Raw genomic sequence first — 20,546 nt, forward strand, 5'->3', positions numbered from 1 at the left:
CTATTCAACCAATTAAAAATTATCTCCCTTGTTGTTATTTTGTAATCCTTGTTAAAAGTCATTAGAAAACACTTAGACGCAAAAGCAATTATTTATTCAACCGATTTAAGATTATCTCCTTGTTTATTTCATAATAAATGTTTGAATGCATTGAAAAACACTTAAATGCAATTATCAATTAAACCAATTTAATTGCAATAAATGCTTAAATTTAATTGAAAAATACTTCTACGCAATTATTTATTCAACCAACATAAATTTATTAACATTTTAAAATTTAGTAATACCAGAATTCTCTCACTTTTGGTATAAAGTAGTGAGTGTTCAAGTTCATTGAAAACACTAAGAAGAAGAAAACCAATCTAAAATTATCTCCCTTTTTGTAATTTCATAGCAAGTGTTTACAATTTATTGAAAATACAAAGGCAATGATTTATTTGGCCACTACAAAATGATCTTTATTTGATTTATGCCAATGATTAACAATTGGTATTATTAAAGTACCAGTAGTCGATTCACAAAAAAACTTTCGACTAAGATTGATTGTAAGTCATATTCAATTCAGTATACTTGCAATTAATCTTAGTAATAAGATGTTTTATGAAACTGACTCCTGGCTTCTAGCAGGAGTAAAAATAAAATATATATAAATTTACAAATTCTCAGAAAAAATACATCAGATCATTGTTATGGTAGATATAAAGTGGGTCTGTTAACATGTTTGATTTTAAATACCACAGAATAAAAAATAGAATTTCTACCATGTAAAGATAAAGCTTAACAATATAAAGAACACAAATTTATGGCAACACATATTAACAACAACATATGGAACACAAGCTTAAACCAACACATATTTAAAAACCTGTATATAGTATATATCAAGGCTCATACAGTAATACATGTCTTTGAAAGACTTCATTTTTTTTAAAAATGATTCAGTGTTACAATAAATAGTTTCAAGTGCTATGGCACTAAGCCTTTAAAAGACTTCATTAAAAAAAACATGTTTAAAGATACATTATAAAATTTTTCAATATTATGGCACTTAAGTTAAGACTAGAAAAAAAACATATACAAAAGCTGAAATGTATTTGTATAAAGGAGTAACCAGCATGAAAAACTTGTTACAGAAAAGTACATTGTAAGGGAAATAACTCCATATCTTTAAAAAAAAAAAATCAGATCATACCTAGATTCCTACATTAAATTATGTTCTATGCATTTTATTCTTATAGCCTTGAATTGTTATAGCATGATTATGAAACGAAAGCAAAAGTTAAAAATAACTTGCCCGAACAATATGGTCATCCATCGTTTTAAAGAACCATCAACTTTGTTTATTGAAATATCAATATTCATCACAGGCAATTTATCTTTATTAGTATAAAATAAATGAACGTAATAATGGAAAAAAAATAAGACAATTAATATAAATTACTGGGGAAATAGCCTTTTAGCGCTAATGCAAGGTAAAGCAATCATTCCCTATTTCCATTCTCAGTTTTATCAATCAATCCTGCACTATGAGGTGGAACAAGGGCACAATAGTATGATTAATAAGTGAACAGGCACACAGTTTGAAGCAGATTGGTCATTGAACTTCCTCTTTTTGAGACCAGCACCGGACTCTAAATAATTACTATTGCATACAAATATATAATAAAAATAAAGCTATTTAACCTAATTGCACAATTTAATAAAATACAGAATACAAATTATGAATATTAAAAAATACAAAAAAACCTCAATGATACAATATTGACGGCAATCTAACAACACAACATAAAAATAAAAAGATGCGGTATGATTGACAATGAGACAACTCTTTACAAGAGACCAATGACATAGAAGTTACAAATATAATAATTTTCAAATAACAAACAAAATACTATATAATAGATTTGTTTTTATATGTTTAACAATGCCTATTTTTGACACAACAAAAAGGGGTGGTAAGTGGGGTCTCAAACAACTTCCCTAAAAAAAAATCCCAAATTCCCACATCTAGTTAAAAAAAAATTCAGTATCATATCATCAAATCTTAAAATCACCTATTCCAAATGTTTGAACTAGCCATTCCTAAATTCCTGCTTATTAAATGTCTCCCGAAAAAGGGTCCTCTGACGCCTCAACAAACAGTGGAGACACTTCTGCAAAAACTTCAATAATGCTTAATGAGTGGTGGGTAATATATTAATACTTATTTCATAAAATCAATATGTAGAATAAACAAAAATGGCAGCATTCATTTTAAGAGAAACCAAAACATATTTTTCAATCTAATAAAAAGATTAATTTGAAAAAAAATGGGACAGTATCAATATACCGTATTTGAATGTATCAGATCTCTCTTGAAGGATTAAACATTTGTTTTAGAGGTTATCAAGATGTGAAATAAGTCATATTAACTCATAAATTGAATAATTAATTGAAGGACTTTTATAATAATTTGTCAGAGTTAAGGGTTCAGTTAACACACAAAAAAATTTTGTTAAATTTTCGATAAAAGCTAGTAAATCAACCATTTGTTATTTTTTTAAATTTCAACTTTCTTGTTCCATTCAATGTGTATCACAAAAGAATACATTACATTGAAATCAACATAGTTTGTACAAAGCTCAAGAAAGAAGACTCAACAATGTCTATTTAAGTGTAAACCAAGTTCAAAAATTCTAACCACTAATCACATTCAAGTATTTGTAGATATGGTAATCATTTACAAATTATTATGCACCAATTCACCAAGAGTACTGTATAAATATATTAATTTTGAAACTAACTTATAGGCTATAGGTAATATGAACTGAGATTCATTTTATAATTATTATAATCACAAATTATCTCCCTTAAATAGTTAGACAATTGGAAATACAGCACTTTAAGGCAGAGACTTTTCTATTGGACTTTTCTTTTTAATATGAGTCTTTTTCTTTTTCTGGACCATCTGTTCCCAAATGCATCAATTTTCTGTAGGCAGCAGGTCCGTTCCAATATCCCCTGAAAAAAGGTACATGGTTAAAAAAAATGTTTTGCATATTAAAATTTTAAATGAAGAATTTACAAACTTATGAGTCAAAAAAGGTAGGGGAATTAATGAGCCCCTGCTTTGGCCCTAGAAAATAAAATACTTGACAACTATTTAAAATTGACTGATTATGTTTGGAGATGTAAAGGGTCATGCAAGAAATATAAAGAAAAAGATTTTAATCTGATGATATTACAATTATGTCAAAATATGTACCATTTTTTTTCTATTCTTTATTATTTCAAACACTTTGTCTGTATATCAGCCTAATAATTGTTTCCCTCATACAACAGCTAAGCAATCAACAAATACATACCTGCTACATGTCACCATTTGCAGGGGATTTCCCCCATGGACGCTCCAAAATTGACATTTTGTTCACAATTTCAAACTTAACAATGAATTTTACAGTGGCCATAGGCTTATAAAAGTATGAAGAAGCCAAAAAACAAACACAAGAATATATTTGGAGGCCCCCTTAAAGTTTTGTAAGACTGTAAGAGACATCTTGCACGTAAAACCCCCATGGGCATTTTGAAAAATTGGCAGGTATGCAAAGAACTAGTTTATAAGTCTTACTTCAACATCATATTCCAGTATATCATTGGTATAATATCTTTCTTCACATGGTACATTGACCGTCTCTCTTTCCCTTGGTCAAGTGGGAAGGTCTCCAATGGCAAACTATCATAATTAAATTCGGCCATTATACACTTTTCACGTCCAGTTATCAAGGGACAGGAAGTGTAACCATCATACTGAAATAAAACTATATACTGTACATTCAGAAATCATAACCGGTACATGCATTTATAACTGCAATTCTATAATAAAAGACAAAATATGAGGTTTGGAAACTGTGTGGACTAAACTGTCAACTTACATATCATTTTGCCTGAGTTTTTGTTGATCCATTATAGAAAAAGTAAAATAACAAAAATACTCAACTTTAAGGCAAATTCAAAACAGAAAGTCCCTAATCAAATGGCAAAATCAAATGATAAAACACATGAAATAAATGGACAACAACTGTCATATGTAAAAAAGGTGGATTGAACCTGGTTTTATAGAGCTATAAACCTCTCACTTGTATAACAGTTGCATCAAATTCCAAATATATAAGTTACATGTATATTTTTTTTTTAAATCCAGTGTAAGTAGATCTATTTATAATATCCCTTTGCAATTTACACTTTAAACCTACAAATTACTCCAATAGGTTTTTGTAAATTTTATTTATACTGCTAGATCAGCTAGTTGAAGGACGCCTCCAGGTGTGGGAATTTCTCGCTGCATTGGAGACCTGTTGGTGACCTTCTGCTGTTGTCTGTTCTATGGTCGTGTTGTTGTCTCTTTGACACATTCACCATTTCCATTCTCAATTTTAGTTCCATATTTGACATCTAGTTATTTATACCTTAACATAAGCTGGTTTCCCATTCATTACAGCTGTCAAGTTTTTCTCAAGGTATCCACTCTGGGAGGCTGCAAGCAGTAATTAATTATTAATAATTTATACTGTTAATTCAGAAATTATTGCGAGGTTTTTATTATTGCGAAAAATGTGAAAGTTGTAAACGCAATAAGTTAAACTCGCATTTTGGAATATATTATATGATTAAACACGATTTTTATCAAAATCGTAAAAATTAAAATCGTATCTAAGACTCAATTGACAAAATCCCAATAATAAATGCACACAATTATTTCTGATTTTACAGTAATCTATTCCTAGTTTATTCTGATTTAACAAATCCTGTATCTATCTGATAGCTGATGCATAAACAGATGGATTAAGGTTCAGTAGCAAATATTACATGTACATGGCTACATGCATAAATGTAATATGAAATTGGACCTCACTGTGTACAAAACTTACATGCTGAGCCATTTTTTTTTTAGATTGGTAGTTCACAAGGTAACTGTCCACTGGAAGACAAATACCCCTTTCCTAGCTGCGGTATCATACCTCTTAGGTCCTTATATTATTTTTTGACTATTTGTGGACCATAGATCCCAGACACAATATCCTGACTGAGAGCAAGCTAGTCTTTAATATTATCCAAAATTCTTCGTATCAAGCAGAACAGCAGCAAATACCTAGTTTCAAGTTTTTACTCTGAAGCAGGTGAGGATCTAATCCAAGCTCTCCTGCACTTCAAGCAAACATATTCTCCTCTCACCAATGATCTCTCTGGTGTATAGAAAGTGTATCATACCTGCCAATTTTTCAAAATGCTCATGGGGGTTTTACATTCAAGATGGCTTTTATAGTCTTACAGAACCTTCAAGGGGGCCTCCAAATATATTGTAATGTTGTTTTTTGGCTTCTTCATACTATTACAAGCCTGTATAGCCATTGTAAAATTTATTGTTTTGTTTAAATGTGGACAAAATTGATCTTTCAAAATTTCCATATGGGAGCATACATGGGTGCAATCCTTGGCAAACAGTGACAGTTGGCAGGTATGTGTATGCTCAGCTCCCCTTTGATTCCTTTTCCCTCAAGAAAAGATTTATCAGATATGAATGAATTTGTTTAAAAATATTGAATTATACATATATATATATATATATATATTTGTTTTTATCAAATTACATCTCCCTCCTTTTATCCCTTGTGCAAAATCTTTGATCCAACCCTATGTTGTACCTTTTGGAATGAATGTATTTCAAACAAATGGTTTAGATTCAAATCTTTTTGTTTGTTGTCATTTACAATATTGATACACAACACTGCAATTAGCTTTTCCGTAATCTAGAGTACTATGGGTAATCTCATTGTTTATACACAAAAATGAAAATTACATCACCTCATTGGTTGAATTTTCATTGTTTAGCATGTTTTAAACCAATCAGTGTTTTTGTACGGTTTTGAAAATATTACCCAGAATGCATTAGATTCTGTAATGGTCATACTTTACCTGCTGCAGCTGCTGTCTTTGATGTTGGAGCATTAAAACAATCACCGATGGCAAAGATGTTTGGATATTTTTTATGTTGTAAAGTGCCTTGATCAACATCCACATAACCTGCTTCATCTACCAGACAACTCTTTCTTACTGGGTCAGGTGTGGACATGGGAGGTGTGATGTGCATAAAGTCATACTGCAATAAAAAGTAATTATATAATCAATTTAAAAAGTAAATGGGGAATTTGTCCATGGGACACATGTGATTGCCCTGCTAATTTATAATGTTATAAAGGGACATAACTCAAGAACTGTAAAATTGATGCTACCCAAATTGGTACTTGATCAGAGTTTTGTGGTTAATAAACAATTTTTCTATTAGTAAAAGGGGCAAAAACTCTAGAATGGTTAAAGTGACACTACCAAAATTCAAACTTGATCTGTGGTATGTGGTTAATAGCATTGTAAATAAGTTTCATAACATTTGGTTGAGAAAAACTGAAGTTAGAGAATGGAAACCAACTTCTGGTATAGATGGACGGGCATATGGACGGTCTTGCAATATTTTGATATGAACGTCACTGATGAGCCTTATGTAGACAAATCGCATGTCTGGAGTACTAAATTATAATCCTGGTACCTTTGATAACTACTTGCAGACAGACAAGGTGAAACTTAATGCTCCCTCCGTTCGTCTTGGGTATAAACATTGATTACAACTGGTTCTATCCAGGCATAGTAACTTGTCCACAAATGTAAAATTGACCACCAAAAAATAGCACAACTGGTTTATTTCCAGACATGGCGGCTTCCTCCAAAACTTAAAAATTGACCACCACAATAAAATAGCACAGAAGTGTTGAAAGTACTATTAAACACCAATCAATAAAATATTATAAGGCCAAAACAAAAAAATGTGTGTGTTTCCTATTTCCCTACCTACCCTATAATTTAACCTTAGAGATGGCCTACCTTAATGTTTTTTATAAGCACAGTTAAAGTCAGAATTTATCTACCATAGACTCAATGTAAATAAAATTGTTAAATAAAAAAAATCCCTACCTACCTACCCTATTTTTCAAAGATGTAATAGGAAAAACGCAAATCATTATTTTATTTGGCCTAAATAGCCTTACCTTATAAGTTTGAGTTTCTCCAGGACTGTCTAGTTTCTGAAAAATAGCCTCTCTTTTATCTGTATTTACTTCTATCAAATTTCTTTGATAATTGATTTTGATATTCCTGAAAAACATAACTAAACTAATAAATATTCCGTAGACTTATATATATATGACCTTATTTCAATTTTGATGTGACATTCTTCAAATGCTTTGAACGCAGCCACATGGTTAATTATGAATATATTTTTTTATGTCAGCTGAATGGCTACATTGGAAAGTAAATTAGACACAGTAAATTAAGGGATGTAACTGTCTCGTCATTTTTTTTAACATAAAACAAATATTTGGAATCCCTCTAGCCTTTTCTTAGGCGGATATTGAAAATGTGTACACAGCAGCTCCTTTTTTCCTTAAAATTTGGTGAATTTTCAAAAAAATTAAGCATTTTAAAAATATCCTTGTGGAAAATTTTTGAATTTAATTTTATTTCTCATTCAAAAATTTAGTTTCTTCCCCAGAGACTAATCTCTTGTTTTTTTAATGAATGAGTTGAGACGCAACAATTGAGTGAATAAACAATCTAGATAGATCTGTTCTTATTGTTATAATTATTGTAATAATATTAGCAATTTAACATTGAACATGTAAATTGTTTCAGATATCAGATGTTTTCTGTCTAGATATATAATGAAATATGCATAAAATCAAGAAAAAAATGCAATAAAATTGAGAATGGAAATGGGGAATGTGTCAAAGATACAACAACTCGACCAAATAAAAAAAAACAACAACAGAAGGTCACCAACAGGTCTTCAATCCATTTGTAAGACTTTTCATTTAAATGCATATTAATGATCTGTCTTATTTTTATACCACTTTTTACATAATTTATTTAATATTTTGAAAATAAGTCAAGCAAGGGGAGATAACTCCAATAATTTTATAAACAGGATTTGTTTTGTAGCTAGAAATAGAGAGCAGAAACAAAAACTTTTATTTAATTTCAGAAAGCATATTGTAAGATCTAAGTTCTCTTTTATTTTTTAAATTCTATAGTTAAGTAAACTTTTCTTTTCCCTCTAAAAGTCTGGAATATGACAATCTTTTTCCATTTGTTCTGCTAACTGACATTATCAATCTTTATATTTGATTTGATTTTTGATTTTTGGTGTTTTAACACCAATTTTGAGCACCCCATTTAGGCTATTTTGCGACAGCCAGTTTTTTTTAAGTAGAAAACCAGACCTTTCGATAGGAAAACTAACAATCCTAGTCAATTAAGATTGGAGTCAAGTGCATCTGCAGGAGTAGGGTTCAAACTAATAACCTAAGTGTTGACTGGCTAGTGATACCAGTAGTAAATTTTTAGACCACTTGGCCATGGAAGCCTCTAGCTTTCTATTTATAAAAGTTGTCTAGTGTAATATATCCCACTTTCTTTAATTAAACTGAAATAAAATTGAGAATGGAAATGGGGAATGTGTCAAAGAGACAACAACCCGACCATATTAAAAACAACAGCAGAATGTCACCAACAGGTCTTCAATGAAGAGAGGATTCCCGCACCCGTAGGCGTCCTTCAGCTGGCCCCTAAACAAATACATACTAGTTCAGTGATAAAGCCCCTAGCTTTTCACCGTCAAAAAGTATTTTTGTTAAAACTCTGTAATTTACAATAAAGGATAAAACCTACCTACTATCCACCACTTTATGTAGACCAGCAGCATACTTTTTGACCCCAAACAGAACAGATAATGATGTATTATACATTACAGTTGACTTGTTTCTCACACCACTCTGAAAAAAATCAAGAATACATATGCTGACATGCTAAGCTTCCCTCAAAGTAATAGAGGGTTGCCAATAATTATTTCCTATGTCCTCTTGGTACTTAATTTTACACAGATGCCCCATCCACACTATCATTTTCTATGTTTAGTGGACCGTGAAAATGGGGTAAAAATTCTTATTTGGTATTGAAATTAAAAAGATCATATCATAGGGAACATGCGTATTAAGTTTCAAGTTGATTGGACTCTTAACTTCATTAAAAACTATACCTCGACCAAAAACTTTAACCTGAAGCTGGACAGACGGACAAACACACAGACAAATGAATGAACACACAGACTAGAAAACATAATGCCCATAAATGGGGCATAACAATCACAAGGGTATAGTGAGGTTTATGGTTTGAAATGCAAATACTAACACTGGTTAAGAATACATTGCAACCTGCCTAATCATGCTAATCCAACACCTATTCTAAAATCCTGCTTTAACAGACACATTTTCATTGTCTCCATATATGCATATCTTTTCAGAAAAAAACCTGAGTATTCGGATTCCCTGCTTAATTCTTTATTTTTTTCTGGTCCCCAAGTGTGTCAGATAACACAGGTTTCACTGAATATCCATAATAATACCTTGGATTATGATATTCAATACATATATCAGTATGCCAAGTATGCAGGTTTTCCCAAAGTTATAGCAATTATTAATCTCACTTTTTTGTCTATTCTTTAAAAATATAAATATTAAATGCACGCAATAATTGTCTCCGTATTCTAGATATACTATAATGAATATGCAAGTACGTCTGAGTCAGTGACAACTCTACAACAGATTTATCCATCGGATCACCATCAATGATGGTGATACATGGCTGTGTACATTATGTATATACAACTTGTCTAAATATCAACCCAACAATGTTAGATCTGTTAATTTGCTTTCACTATAATAAATAAATCCTACCTTTTGCCAGGCCTCTTCAGCTAAGTACATAATTTTCTGTGGAGCTCCTGCACATTTAACTGGTGTATTTGGCAGAGTAAATATAGCATTACCTCCCTTGAACTTCTGAATGGCTGGCCATGTTTTCTGTACATACTCATAATCATAATTGGAACATAGCATAGGATCTTTGTCAAATCCTTCTGGTAAACCTTTGATCTGAATAAAACAATCATACATTCAAAGCAGTTGCAAAATCTTTTATTTTATTCTTCTGAAAGCTCAATTTTAAAGTCCAAAATGAAAAAAATCCAATCCAAAGTAGATGTGAAAAGCTGTTTTTACATGTAAAAAAGCATGGATTTGATGTAGTATTACGTCCATTACTAAAGAATTTTTGATCAGCCATCTGAATTAGCACCAGACCAACAGGAAATGTCCTGTAAACATATATTCAGTCCTGTTGATTTGTCAATTTTGTTAAAAAAATTCTCAGAAAATTTGAAGAATCATCAATTCAGTCCTGTAAATGCCCAAATTGCTGTATAATGTATCAAAAGTTCTTCTAAAAGTATACATACCAAATTAAAGTTAAGCTGAAGACCACAAGCCATGACAAGAAAGTCATACTTTATCTACAAAAAAAAATATTACATGTATAATTTGCATTACTCAGATAAAAATTAGGACAATCATAATGGTGGTGGAGGTTTTTCTAATCTGAATCCCCCAATGATAAGTAGTCATATGTTAGAAATATTCTTAATACGAAATTATCCTCTTAAGTTGAAGGCTCTTAAATTATCCACTGGTAACTAACGAATCATAGATGCATAAATATTTTTTTTTGGTCTTCCAGAACTCCTTGAGTAAGGTTATAAAACAAGTTTTATGTGTTGATAGAATATGGTTCATAAACACTTGTGCCGTGTACGCTTATTTTCATTGAACAATAAAAGGAGATTTTAGGTATATGTCAATGAGACAGCATCCCTACAAAAAGCAAGATACATCTAAGGGAAAATAAACAGTTTAAAAAAGAATGTGGATACAATTTGTCAAGCTTTAGTATGTCACAATCATGACAATTTCAAGAAACCTACATCTTTTTGCTGGTACATTGTACATGTTGTACATGTACTAACATTCATCGAAAGCACAATAAACATGAAAAAACAATTTGTAGTATACCTCTTCACCAGTTGCTGTGGTAACAGTACAGTTCTTAGGGTCAAAGGCCTCAGCTGTAGTTTTCAGCCAATCAGCTTTTTTAGGTATGACCTCTGACATTTTCTTCCCTGAATCTTCAACTTTCTTGATACCTCCTCCAACAAGTGTAAACCAAGGTTGATAATAATGGTCCTGAAATAAGAATAATTGTTGTCTATCTATTTATTTTTTTGTTATTCACTTACCATGCTTACTGTGGATTCATTTATTTTGGTGGGCACCAATTTTCGAGGATGAAGGAAAACTTGCATATTAGTGGACATTTAATTTTGTGGTTCACCTATATCAACAAAATCCACGAAAAATTGGTATCCAAAGAATAATAATGAATCCACAGTATCATGTTTATTTGTTTTGTCATAACCAAGGATTTGTTTACAAATCCTTGTCATAACCATGGAAATAGCAGAAGTTTGGAAAATTTCAAAATACTCTTAATGTTCTGAAAATTTACAGAAAAATGTAAGCATATATACAGTGGGTCTCATTGGGGTCTAAGCGTGACCCGTGATTGCTTATTTTTTGAAAGCGTGATACGTGAAAGTCAAATTATTGTGTCATGAAAACAGGAAATGAGGTCTAACGGTCTCTGTAAATGACGAAAAGATGAGAATCGCTTACGTACATAGTGTAAGCGGGATACGGGAATTTGACAAAACAATAAGCGGGATCTGGGATCGGAACCCCCTAATGAGACCCCCTATACATTTTAATGCATTGCCCGTTTCAAATTTTCGAAATGGCTGCCACTAAATGGCAATGCTAAATGAGTTGTCAGGATAGTAAGTCCAAGTTGACTTATTGACGGTCAGAGTTGTTTCCCAGAGTTATCTCCTTGCCTACTTGTGGCACACCCTTTAGTTTATGATAGAAGAGGGGGGGCAAGGGGTTTAACTGTTATGCTGTTATGGGGCATTTTAATTCTTTGTTATCTGTTATTTTGAAAATATATTTACTGTTAGCTGTTATTGTCTTATTCGTTGTTAGCTGTTATAGGACTATTATCTATTTTGTTATCTGTTATTGTGAGGATCTATTTGCTGTTAACTGTTATTGGAAATTGGAATGTTAGCATTTTGACAGTCTGCAATCTTCCGTAGAAATTGAAGATCATTGAAAATTGTGATTTGAATGGATAATTGTCCATTGGCATGCTTACCACATCTTCTTACAATGTATATCTATTGGGGTCTTTCTACTGGTAATATCGAGTGGCCCTGTATTTGCAGAAGAATGTCAGTAACTTACATCACATAAACATATAAAATCAATTGGACCCAGGATCATTCCAGTATTTATTATTATTATCCTTCGTAATAAATTACATTGTCTGTGAACATGTAGCATTTTGTATAAATTATAATTCACTTAATATACTTGTACAATAACTTATAGTATGGATTTTGTTATAAAAAAAAGCAGTGATACACCCAATAGATTTTTTTTATTCAATGACCACATAATAATCTTTATGCTGTACTATTACACCACTGTCCCTGATTAGGGGAGGATTTGACACCATGCAACTAGCTTGCTTAGGTTGACGTAGTCACATTCTGTATGTGCCTATTTCCAAGTCAGGAGCCTGGATTCAGTGGTTGTAGTTTGTTACTGTGTTACTAAGTTTCTCGTTCACTATTTTGTGGATAAATAAGACAGTTAGTTTTCTTCTTTGAATTGTTTTACATAACTAAGTGGTGTGGGAATTATGGCTTTGTGAATTATACAACATCTTTTTCTTTTAGCATTATATTATCAGTGCTATTCCCTCTCTTTTCATTCACATGAAAGAGAACCCCCTGAACACCATACTTTTAAAAGCTTTTTAACTGCTTCACATGGCGAATATTGAAGCTCAGAAACCATTGATGCAATACAAATGTGTCTTCAGTTTAATTTTTCGACAAATACCCTTTTTAAAATCCTACAGCTTCTCCAATGCTGTACCCAAATTTTCCATATTCTATAATTTCACATAAGATACATGATTGGTGTTTCACTTGGTGTCATCCAAATTTTCACTAGGTCCAATTTCTGTTATACTATCAGAATTGTCACTTGAGTCAATTTCTATTATACTATCAGAATTGTCACTTGAGTAAATTTCTATTCTACTATCAGAATTGTCACTTGACTCAATTTCTATTATCAGAATAACCATAACTGGCATGCGTGTTTCAGTTGTACATGTCCTGTTTCCACTGATCTGGGTATTTTTGTATTTTATAAGTAAGTTTTATCATGAGGTCATTGGATAAATAAAATATATTGTGCATCAATGTTTTTTTTTTTTTTATTATAAAGTATATATATTGCTTTTCAGATTTTTTTTTATCTAAAAATCAAATTGATAATAAAGTGTCACTGGCTGCACTATTTTTAAAACTTAAATAAAAAATCCTAAATCATTAAAAATTGATCCCTCAAATGCCCTAATTTAAAAATATCCCTATCTCAAAAACAGAAACTAGTAATTTCGTTAAAAAAATCAGCATTCATACTATAACTTATTGTACAAGTTACAGAAAAAATCAACCAAGGCAGAACTGCCTCAACGGCCGAAAGTCTTGTTTACACAAACTACAATTTTCTAGGTCCATACCACAAGTTATATATTAAGATCTACAAATCATCTACTGGATTGGTCCTGAGCAGATTTATTTTCATATTTCATTTACTGTTATCTGTTATTATCCCTTTTCAATTCCTTGTTATCTGTTTTTCGCCAAATCAATTCACTGTTTTGTTCTGTATCTGTATCTGTATGGGTACGTCGTAGCTACCAATTCTGGCTTTTATACAACGGGAGTGAAGGCGCCGTCGATTTATTGACGTTTCCCGAGAGCAGATTTAAAGCTCTCTATACTAGTTGCGCGTACAATAGTGTCTTCTAGATGGTTCCAATTTACTATTGTGGACACAAAGAATGAATTTGAATGTTGCGGTGTTTTACTAGTAGGAATGTCAAAACACCTGGTATTGTTCCTCACTTGTTTTTCAACAATGTTTGTGGCTTGATAGTTGTCAAACTTTTTAGCTGTGATGTTTCGTCTTGGTCTCGCTGATTTGAGGAAGTCGTCTGGATCAATAGCAGGTACCAGCCCCTCAACCACCTTGTACATAAATATAAGCTTTTGGCTCGTGCGTCTCAATTGTAGTTCCTGTAGTTTTAATTTTGTAAGCATGTTTGTTATGCAGCCATCTTCTCTATTTCTATAATCGCCTGTTATAAAGCGTGCTGCTTGTCTTTGTACTCTTTCCAGCTTGTTTGAGTCTGCAATACTGTAGGGGTCCCATACTGTTGCTGCATATTCCATTGTAGATCTTACTAAGGAAATGTAAGCAGTTTTCTTACATTCCTGTGTTGTTATGGGGACCCCCCTTGCCCCCCTCATAGAAGAGTTGTGAAAAGATAATTTCAGTCTTTTAAATTAAATTTTGTTTTTAAACGGAAGTCCAATAAAATGAAAAGTTACTTTAAATTGTTTTCTGTGACACTTTCTTAAGGCATTTAAAGAGGTAATAATAAACAATTTGGACTAGTTTACCATTTATTTACTGCAACATACATGTAGTAAGATGTTGGGTGGCCTTCACCTACTTTTCATGATATTTTTTCCCACTTTGTTGTACAATATCAAAACTAATATCTTACATCTTTTGGTTCAATAATTCCAACATGTCCAGCACCAAGTTTCCTTGAAAATTTACTTGCAGTGGCACATCCACCACTACCGGAACCAACAATTAGCAGTTTGTAATGACGCCCCAACGACGCAGAACTTGTCGAAAAACTTTTTGTCACACTTTTTCTAGAGGCTCCCACTAATAGTTTAGTACTCATCATGTTCCACTTTGTTCCGTAGACGAATGTATACTAAATGTCAACTTTGTCAAAATGTGAAAATCAATTGTTTTGAATATTTGAAACTCTCTTTGCCAGCTGGCACGCAGACAGAGTTGTCGTTCTTACGCTATAAAATAACATCCGGTAAATTTTGTGAGGGTCAACAGAAAAAAAAGCATTAGCTTTTGTAAAAGCTTGTCTGAAAATGGTTTTTTTTTTGGTTCTTTTTCTTTATATACAGAAACACATCAACTGGTTCATGATTACTTTGCATCGCATGCCTCGTTTAACAATATTGTTAATGAATAAAAATATATTTTTGATTTCATAATATTTTTTCTATTTTTATATAGAATACAAATGAATATATGTGAGTAATATTTTTCAATTTTTATTTTTAATTTTTGGTATAAGATAAAAACAAGATACATATTAAACATGTAGATATTATAAGTGTCGAGGAGCATCCCTCTAGTGATTCTGCAGGCTATTGGTTCAGGTAATTTGTTCCAGTCTTTTATAGTTTGGCAGAAAAATTTGTAACCGTCTTTGCTGCATCGAATTTGTCGGTATGTTTGTTCGTGGCTAGACTTGGTGTTTGATTAACTTTTTTTAATATGTCAGTATGTGTGGTATGACAATTTGCACTGTATCAGGTCCAATACTATTTTTGATTTATATCAATGACTTACCTGACTATTTACATCACAGTCAAACCAATTCTGTTTTAATTTGTTTGATTTTTTTAGTATTTTTGCTATCATGTTTTTTTTTTTTATTAAATTTGTTTTCCCTGTTTTTCATTTTTTTTTCAATTTTAAATCTATCCATGGTAGGTGGGTTAGTACCTAATTATTGAAGTTTTGATGTTATGAATCTTCTGATTGGATGTCGTTTTTTGTTATCAGCCCATAGACATGTAGCACAGTAAAACAAATTCACCTGTATAGAATTGGTTCATTATGGTCATGATTGGTTGTAAAGTAAGTATGATTATGTTATCTTCGTCCGCGTCACTGTCTCAGGGTCATTCTCATGTCTTTACAATTGGATGAATAAGTGTGATACAATATATAGCAGTTTACTAATGTTGAAATGAAACACAAACCAATCAAGACAAATTAAGATGCGCACAAAAGATAAATCATCTTCAGTTTTTATGCATCCACTTTCCCAATATCCGATCCAGCCTTGTGAATGATGTGAATAGCCGAAAGATGTAAGTCAAAATAACTACGCTAATAATACTTCGAATCTTTTGTAACACACGAGAAAGAAGATATTCATGAGTCTGATGTTTGATGGACCTCAAGGTTTTAAAACGTTTTAATTTTGAAAGAGCTGAAACTGTCATGGTCTGGGTTTCATCAAATGTGGATGTGATCAAATTTAACGCCAAAAGACGTATTTACCAAAAAAAAAACACCCAACAACATGTAACAAAAAACGGTGACATCCCTTAGTCCGACAACCATTATTCCGACAACCCATTACTCCGACAGCCCACTATTCCGACAGCCCATTACTCCGACAGCCCATTCTTCCGACAGCCCAGTACTCCGACAGCCCATTATTCCGACAGCTCACTATTTCTAAATGCATCTGTCTCATGTGTATGGGTAAATTTTCTCTAAAAAGACCGCTCTCTATACTATTTGTGGTTGTCCATTTTGATTCCAAATATTCTTTCATGTGGGATATTTGTCTCAGTATATTATATAACTATAAAAATCCTTGAATTATCTAATTGTATTCAAAAACTTAGTAAATTATAATGTTTTTAGTTAAATATACATATTGGTATCATCTATTAAAAAAATCCAACAATGACCACTGACAAAAGCAAACTTGACACTTATTAGGTCTTTTGACTTTTCGATTTTTTCTTTTTCTTCTGAATATTTTTTAGTCCTTCTGCCGTCTGAGATGCTTTTTTGTCTTACAACATATGGAATGGATTTTTTGCCAATGATGTACAGTAATGGGGGTTTTAAAACTCACCCTGTGTGACCGCACACTTATTCTTACAGGAGTTAACTCCCTGCGTCCCTTTTTTCTTGTTATCGCTATATCTCTAAAACCGTAAAAGATTTTAACAAACTGTTTTCACCAAATGGTTCGTCTACTCTTAAGAATGATTTGGTTTTATTTGACTGGATTGATCAGAAGACATCTTATGGGAGGTATTTTCCTTTGAAAATAATTTAAGTTAGGCGATTTGTTGGATAAATTCATATGTTATACGATGTAGAGGCCTACAGTCTTTTGATATGAAGTCCTTGGTGCATTTGAAGGGAAATGAGATCCAGGTCAAAGGTCAAGGTCATGTTATAAATTTAGAATTTTGCTTGTAATCGTGTTTCACAAGAAACTGTTCCAGTTAATAGTATGATGTGTTTGCCAAATTACTGTTTACAATAAGGCGCAACTTCAACCTATTTCAGTCGAAGTGTTTTAGTTAACCCTTATAGGAGTTTTCTCCCCTTATGTATCAGTATGTCTCCACAGCCATACAAGTGATTGACCTGGGGTCTTTTGATTTGAGATCACTGACATATGACTTCAAAATTGGGGTCAAGGTCAAAGGTCAATTTGACGTTCTAGATTTTGACCTTTGCTAAAAATTCTTTCTGATTCATTATAAAAGAATTTTTAAAAGTCGTCTGCTTAAACCTATTAATATATTTTTTTTATATCAGTTTTTTCCACATAAAATCAACACGGCGTGACATTTTCTAACATCATTTTTTAAATTTCATTCTTATTATCGAGGTGGAAAGACCTTTAATTGTTCTCTGAAGAAAAATATTTAGATATATTGTGATTTAAAAAGCCAGTTCATGTGTTGCTTAAGAATCGGTTCTCACCCACTACATTAGGACTTTAAAAGGATTGTACATGTACAGCTGATATAAAGATGAGGATGAGCGTCATTTTTCAATCGCATGCTCACTTTATAATATTGGAGGGATGAACTCTTTCAGCATATTTCTAGCACTTGTCAGAACTTTAAAAAGTTAAATAAACATGATGAATCTTCGATTGTTTTGATGTCAACACAAGAAAACTTAACTTTTATGGGAACAAATCTTATTATATTGTTAGCTCTTTTGAATTATGAAGCACAGATCTTGATACTGACTGTTAGGATATCAATGTGTTAGTTTTTTTTTTTTTTTTTTTTTTGGCTCCGATTCTGACTGGGGCTTATGCTGCTACTATAAAGATAATTATATCATACTTGTATTGTAATGTCTTAATGTTGACTCAATCATTATACCGCAAATTCTAAAAAAGTGTGTGTGGGGGGGGGGGGGGGGGGGAGGGGTACTGTCCGCCAATCCGTCAGTAAGTTCATCAGTTCGTCCGTCTGTTCCATGAATACTTTGGTTGCATCTTTCTCATGAACTAGTTATTTATCAAATATGTTATAACTTAAACGTAATAATACCCCGGGGGGTACTTACTATATTTTTAGTGGTATAGGTTTGCCGCAAAACAGGGTCACTTTTTCATGCCCTGCTGGTTAGAACCGTGTTTCTTTTTCAAGTCCTGTTGGTTAGAACACGGATGTTTTTTTATGCCCTGATGATGAGAACAAGGTTTTTTTTAACAGTCAGTAACCCCCCCCCCCCCCCCCCCACGGAAATAATAAAGACAGACACATTTTATTTTACACTGATGATACCCTGATAAGTGTCGGACTTATGGGTTGTCGGATTATTGGGCTGTCGGAGCAATGGTTTGTCGGACTATTGGGTTGTCGGACTAATGGGTTGTCGGACTAATGGGCTGTCAGATTAATGGGCTGTCGGAATAATGGCGTGTAACCCTAAAAACAAAACAAAACAAATAGACAACAGTAGTATGTAAACTCATCATAGATACCAGGATTAAATTTTGTATTTACGCCAGACGCGCCTTTCATCTACAATCGCTCGAGTCCAAAAAGATGAAAAGGCTAAATAAATTACGAAGTTTATTAAAGGGCATTTTTTTTAAAATACCTATGACAGCATTTTGTGTGGTGTTGATACATTCGTGTTACGCACAATTTATAATCCTATTTTGGGGAACATGGGATATGTTCGTTATCATAATGTGGCCGTTTAGATGTTGCAATGTACAATTATATTATATATATTCATTTCTCTGTCTTTAGAGTTTGGTATTTATTTGTACTGTATTCCTGTCACGTAATGTTGTCATTTTATCTGTATTATTCACACTGCAAAATAATCCAATTGGTGTTTGTTTTTGTAGCAGTATACTACTGTTGCATTTATTTAACACTTTAGCGATGTTCAATATTTTGGTCTATGCGCGCGAACCATATTCAAAACCAATCAGAAGCCAGATTTACGATAAACATATTTTGATGAATACAGTTACATCTGATAATAACTCTTCACACAGTGCTGTATACGCAATGTCACTATCCTTGATAAATCTCTGTCCCTGCATAGTATAAAAATAATCATTCTATATTATTTTTTATTTTATTTTATTTTTTTTAATACAAAAGACCTTGGTTTAAACAAATACCGTGCATGTATTTCAAATTAATCAAACAAGGTTATCAAATAGTTTGCACTTGCTGAATACGAATGATTTAATTTAAATTATCAATTATCAATTATGTTTTTAAAAATACTATAAGTATTGTTTTTAAAAATCTATTCATTACTCTGTTTTGTTCATAATCAGGTCGCTAGTTTTCTCGGTTGATTTTTTTTTATAATTTGTTAAATATGATTTTTTCCTTGTTGTAGTCTGCATGATGATTTATAGATGTTAAATTCTACGTTATGTGTTCTTCAGTGGTAAGTTTACAATCGTCCACATGTTCTCTCTTTTTTTAAATTAGAATTTGTTGATTAAATATGTGTTAGCCAATATCCTTCAACGTACGTTACCTATGTTCTTTCTTAATAACTCTTACCTGTGATGCACACTTTAGAAAAGAATTTTATATATTTCAGATAATGAGCCGTGCTTTACGAATTAAACAAGTTATGTGCGTATTACTCGCTTTTGACTTCGAGTCAAAATTGACAGCTGCTAACACTACGTTTCCGGGTATCAATTTAAAAGTGTCCACTAAATCAACTAACAAGCAGGAGACAACAATTGAAATTTCGACAATTCATTCTAACGTTACCCTAAACAATGGTATATCCCCTGAACCAACATTCATGGTATCCAATGGTACAATGAGCACTACAACTAATCATGGATGTTCTTTCAAAATGACTGACGATGGTATCAAACAACAAGTCCAGTCATTTGTGGCTGAGGGTAAGGAACTTATCTTTCTACATTTTTATGCCCCACCTACGATAGTAGAGGGGCATTATGTTTTCTGGTCTGTGCGTCCGTTCGTCCGTTCGTCCGTTTGTTCGTTCGTCCGTTTGTCCGTTCGTCCGTTCGTCCGTTTGTCCGTTCGTCCGTCCGTCCGTCCGTCTGTCCCGCTCCAGGTTAAAGTTTTTGGTCAAGGTAGGTTTTGTTGAAGTTGAAGTCCAATTGACTTCAAACTTAGTACACATGTTCCCTATGATATGATCTTTCTAATTTTAATACCAAATTAGAGTTTTTACCCCAATTTCACGGTCCACTTAACATGGAAAATGATAGTGCGAGTGGGGCATTCGTGTACTGAGGACAAATTCTTG

General features: G+C 32.4%; 1 protein-coding gene across 1 annotated transcript; it reads right to left on the reverse strand.

Moving 5' to 3' along the window:
• Window positions 1-876: 876 nt before the first annotated feature.
• LOC134718767 (sulfide:quinone oxidoreductase, mitochondrial-like) lies at window positions 877-14,987 on the reverse strand. Its single transcript, XM_063581470.1, has 10 exons — window positions 14,683-14,987; window positions 10,989-11,159; window positions 10,379-10,432; window positions 9,819-10,016; window positions 8,755-8,858; window positions 7,077-7,182; window positions 5,953-6,136; window positions 4,446-4,513; window positions 3,608-3,786; window positions 877-3,000 (listed from the first exon to the last, which is right to left on the reverse strand). The coding sequence occupies exons 1-10, from the start codon at window positions 14,872-14,874 to the stop codon at window positions 2,916-2,918; spliced, it is 1,341 nt and encodes a 446-aa protein (XP_063437540.1). The 5' UTR covers window positions 14,875-14,987; the 3' UTR covers window positions 877-2,915.
• Between the last annotated feature and the right edge of the window lie 5,559 nt (window positions 14,988-20,546).

This window comes from Mytilus trossulus, chromosome 5 (genome assembly GCF_036588685.1).
Source record: "Mytilus trossulus isolate FHL-02 chromosome 5, PNRI_Mtr1.1.1.hap1, whole genome shotgun sequence".
Lineage (NCBI taxonomy): Eukaryota > Metazoa > Mollusca > Bivalvia > Mytilida > Mytilidae > Mytilus > Mytilus trossulus.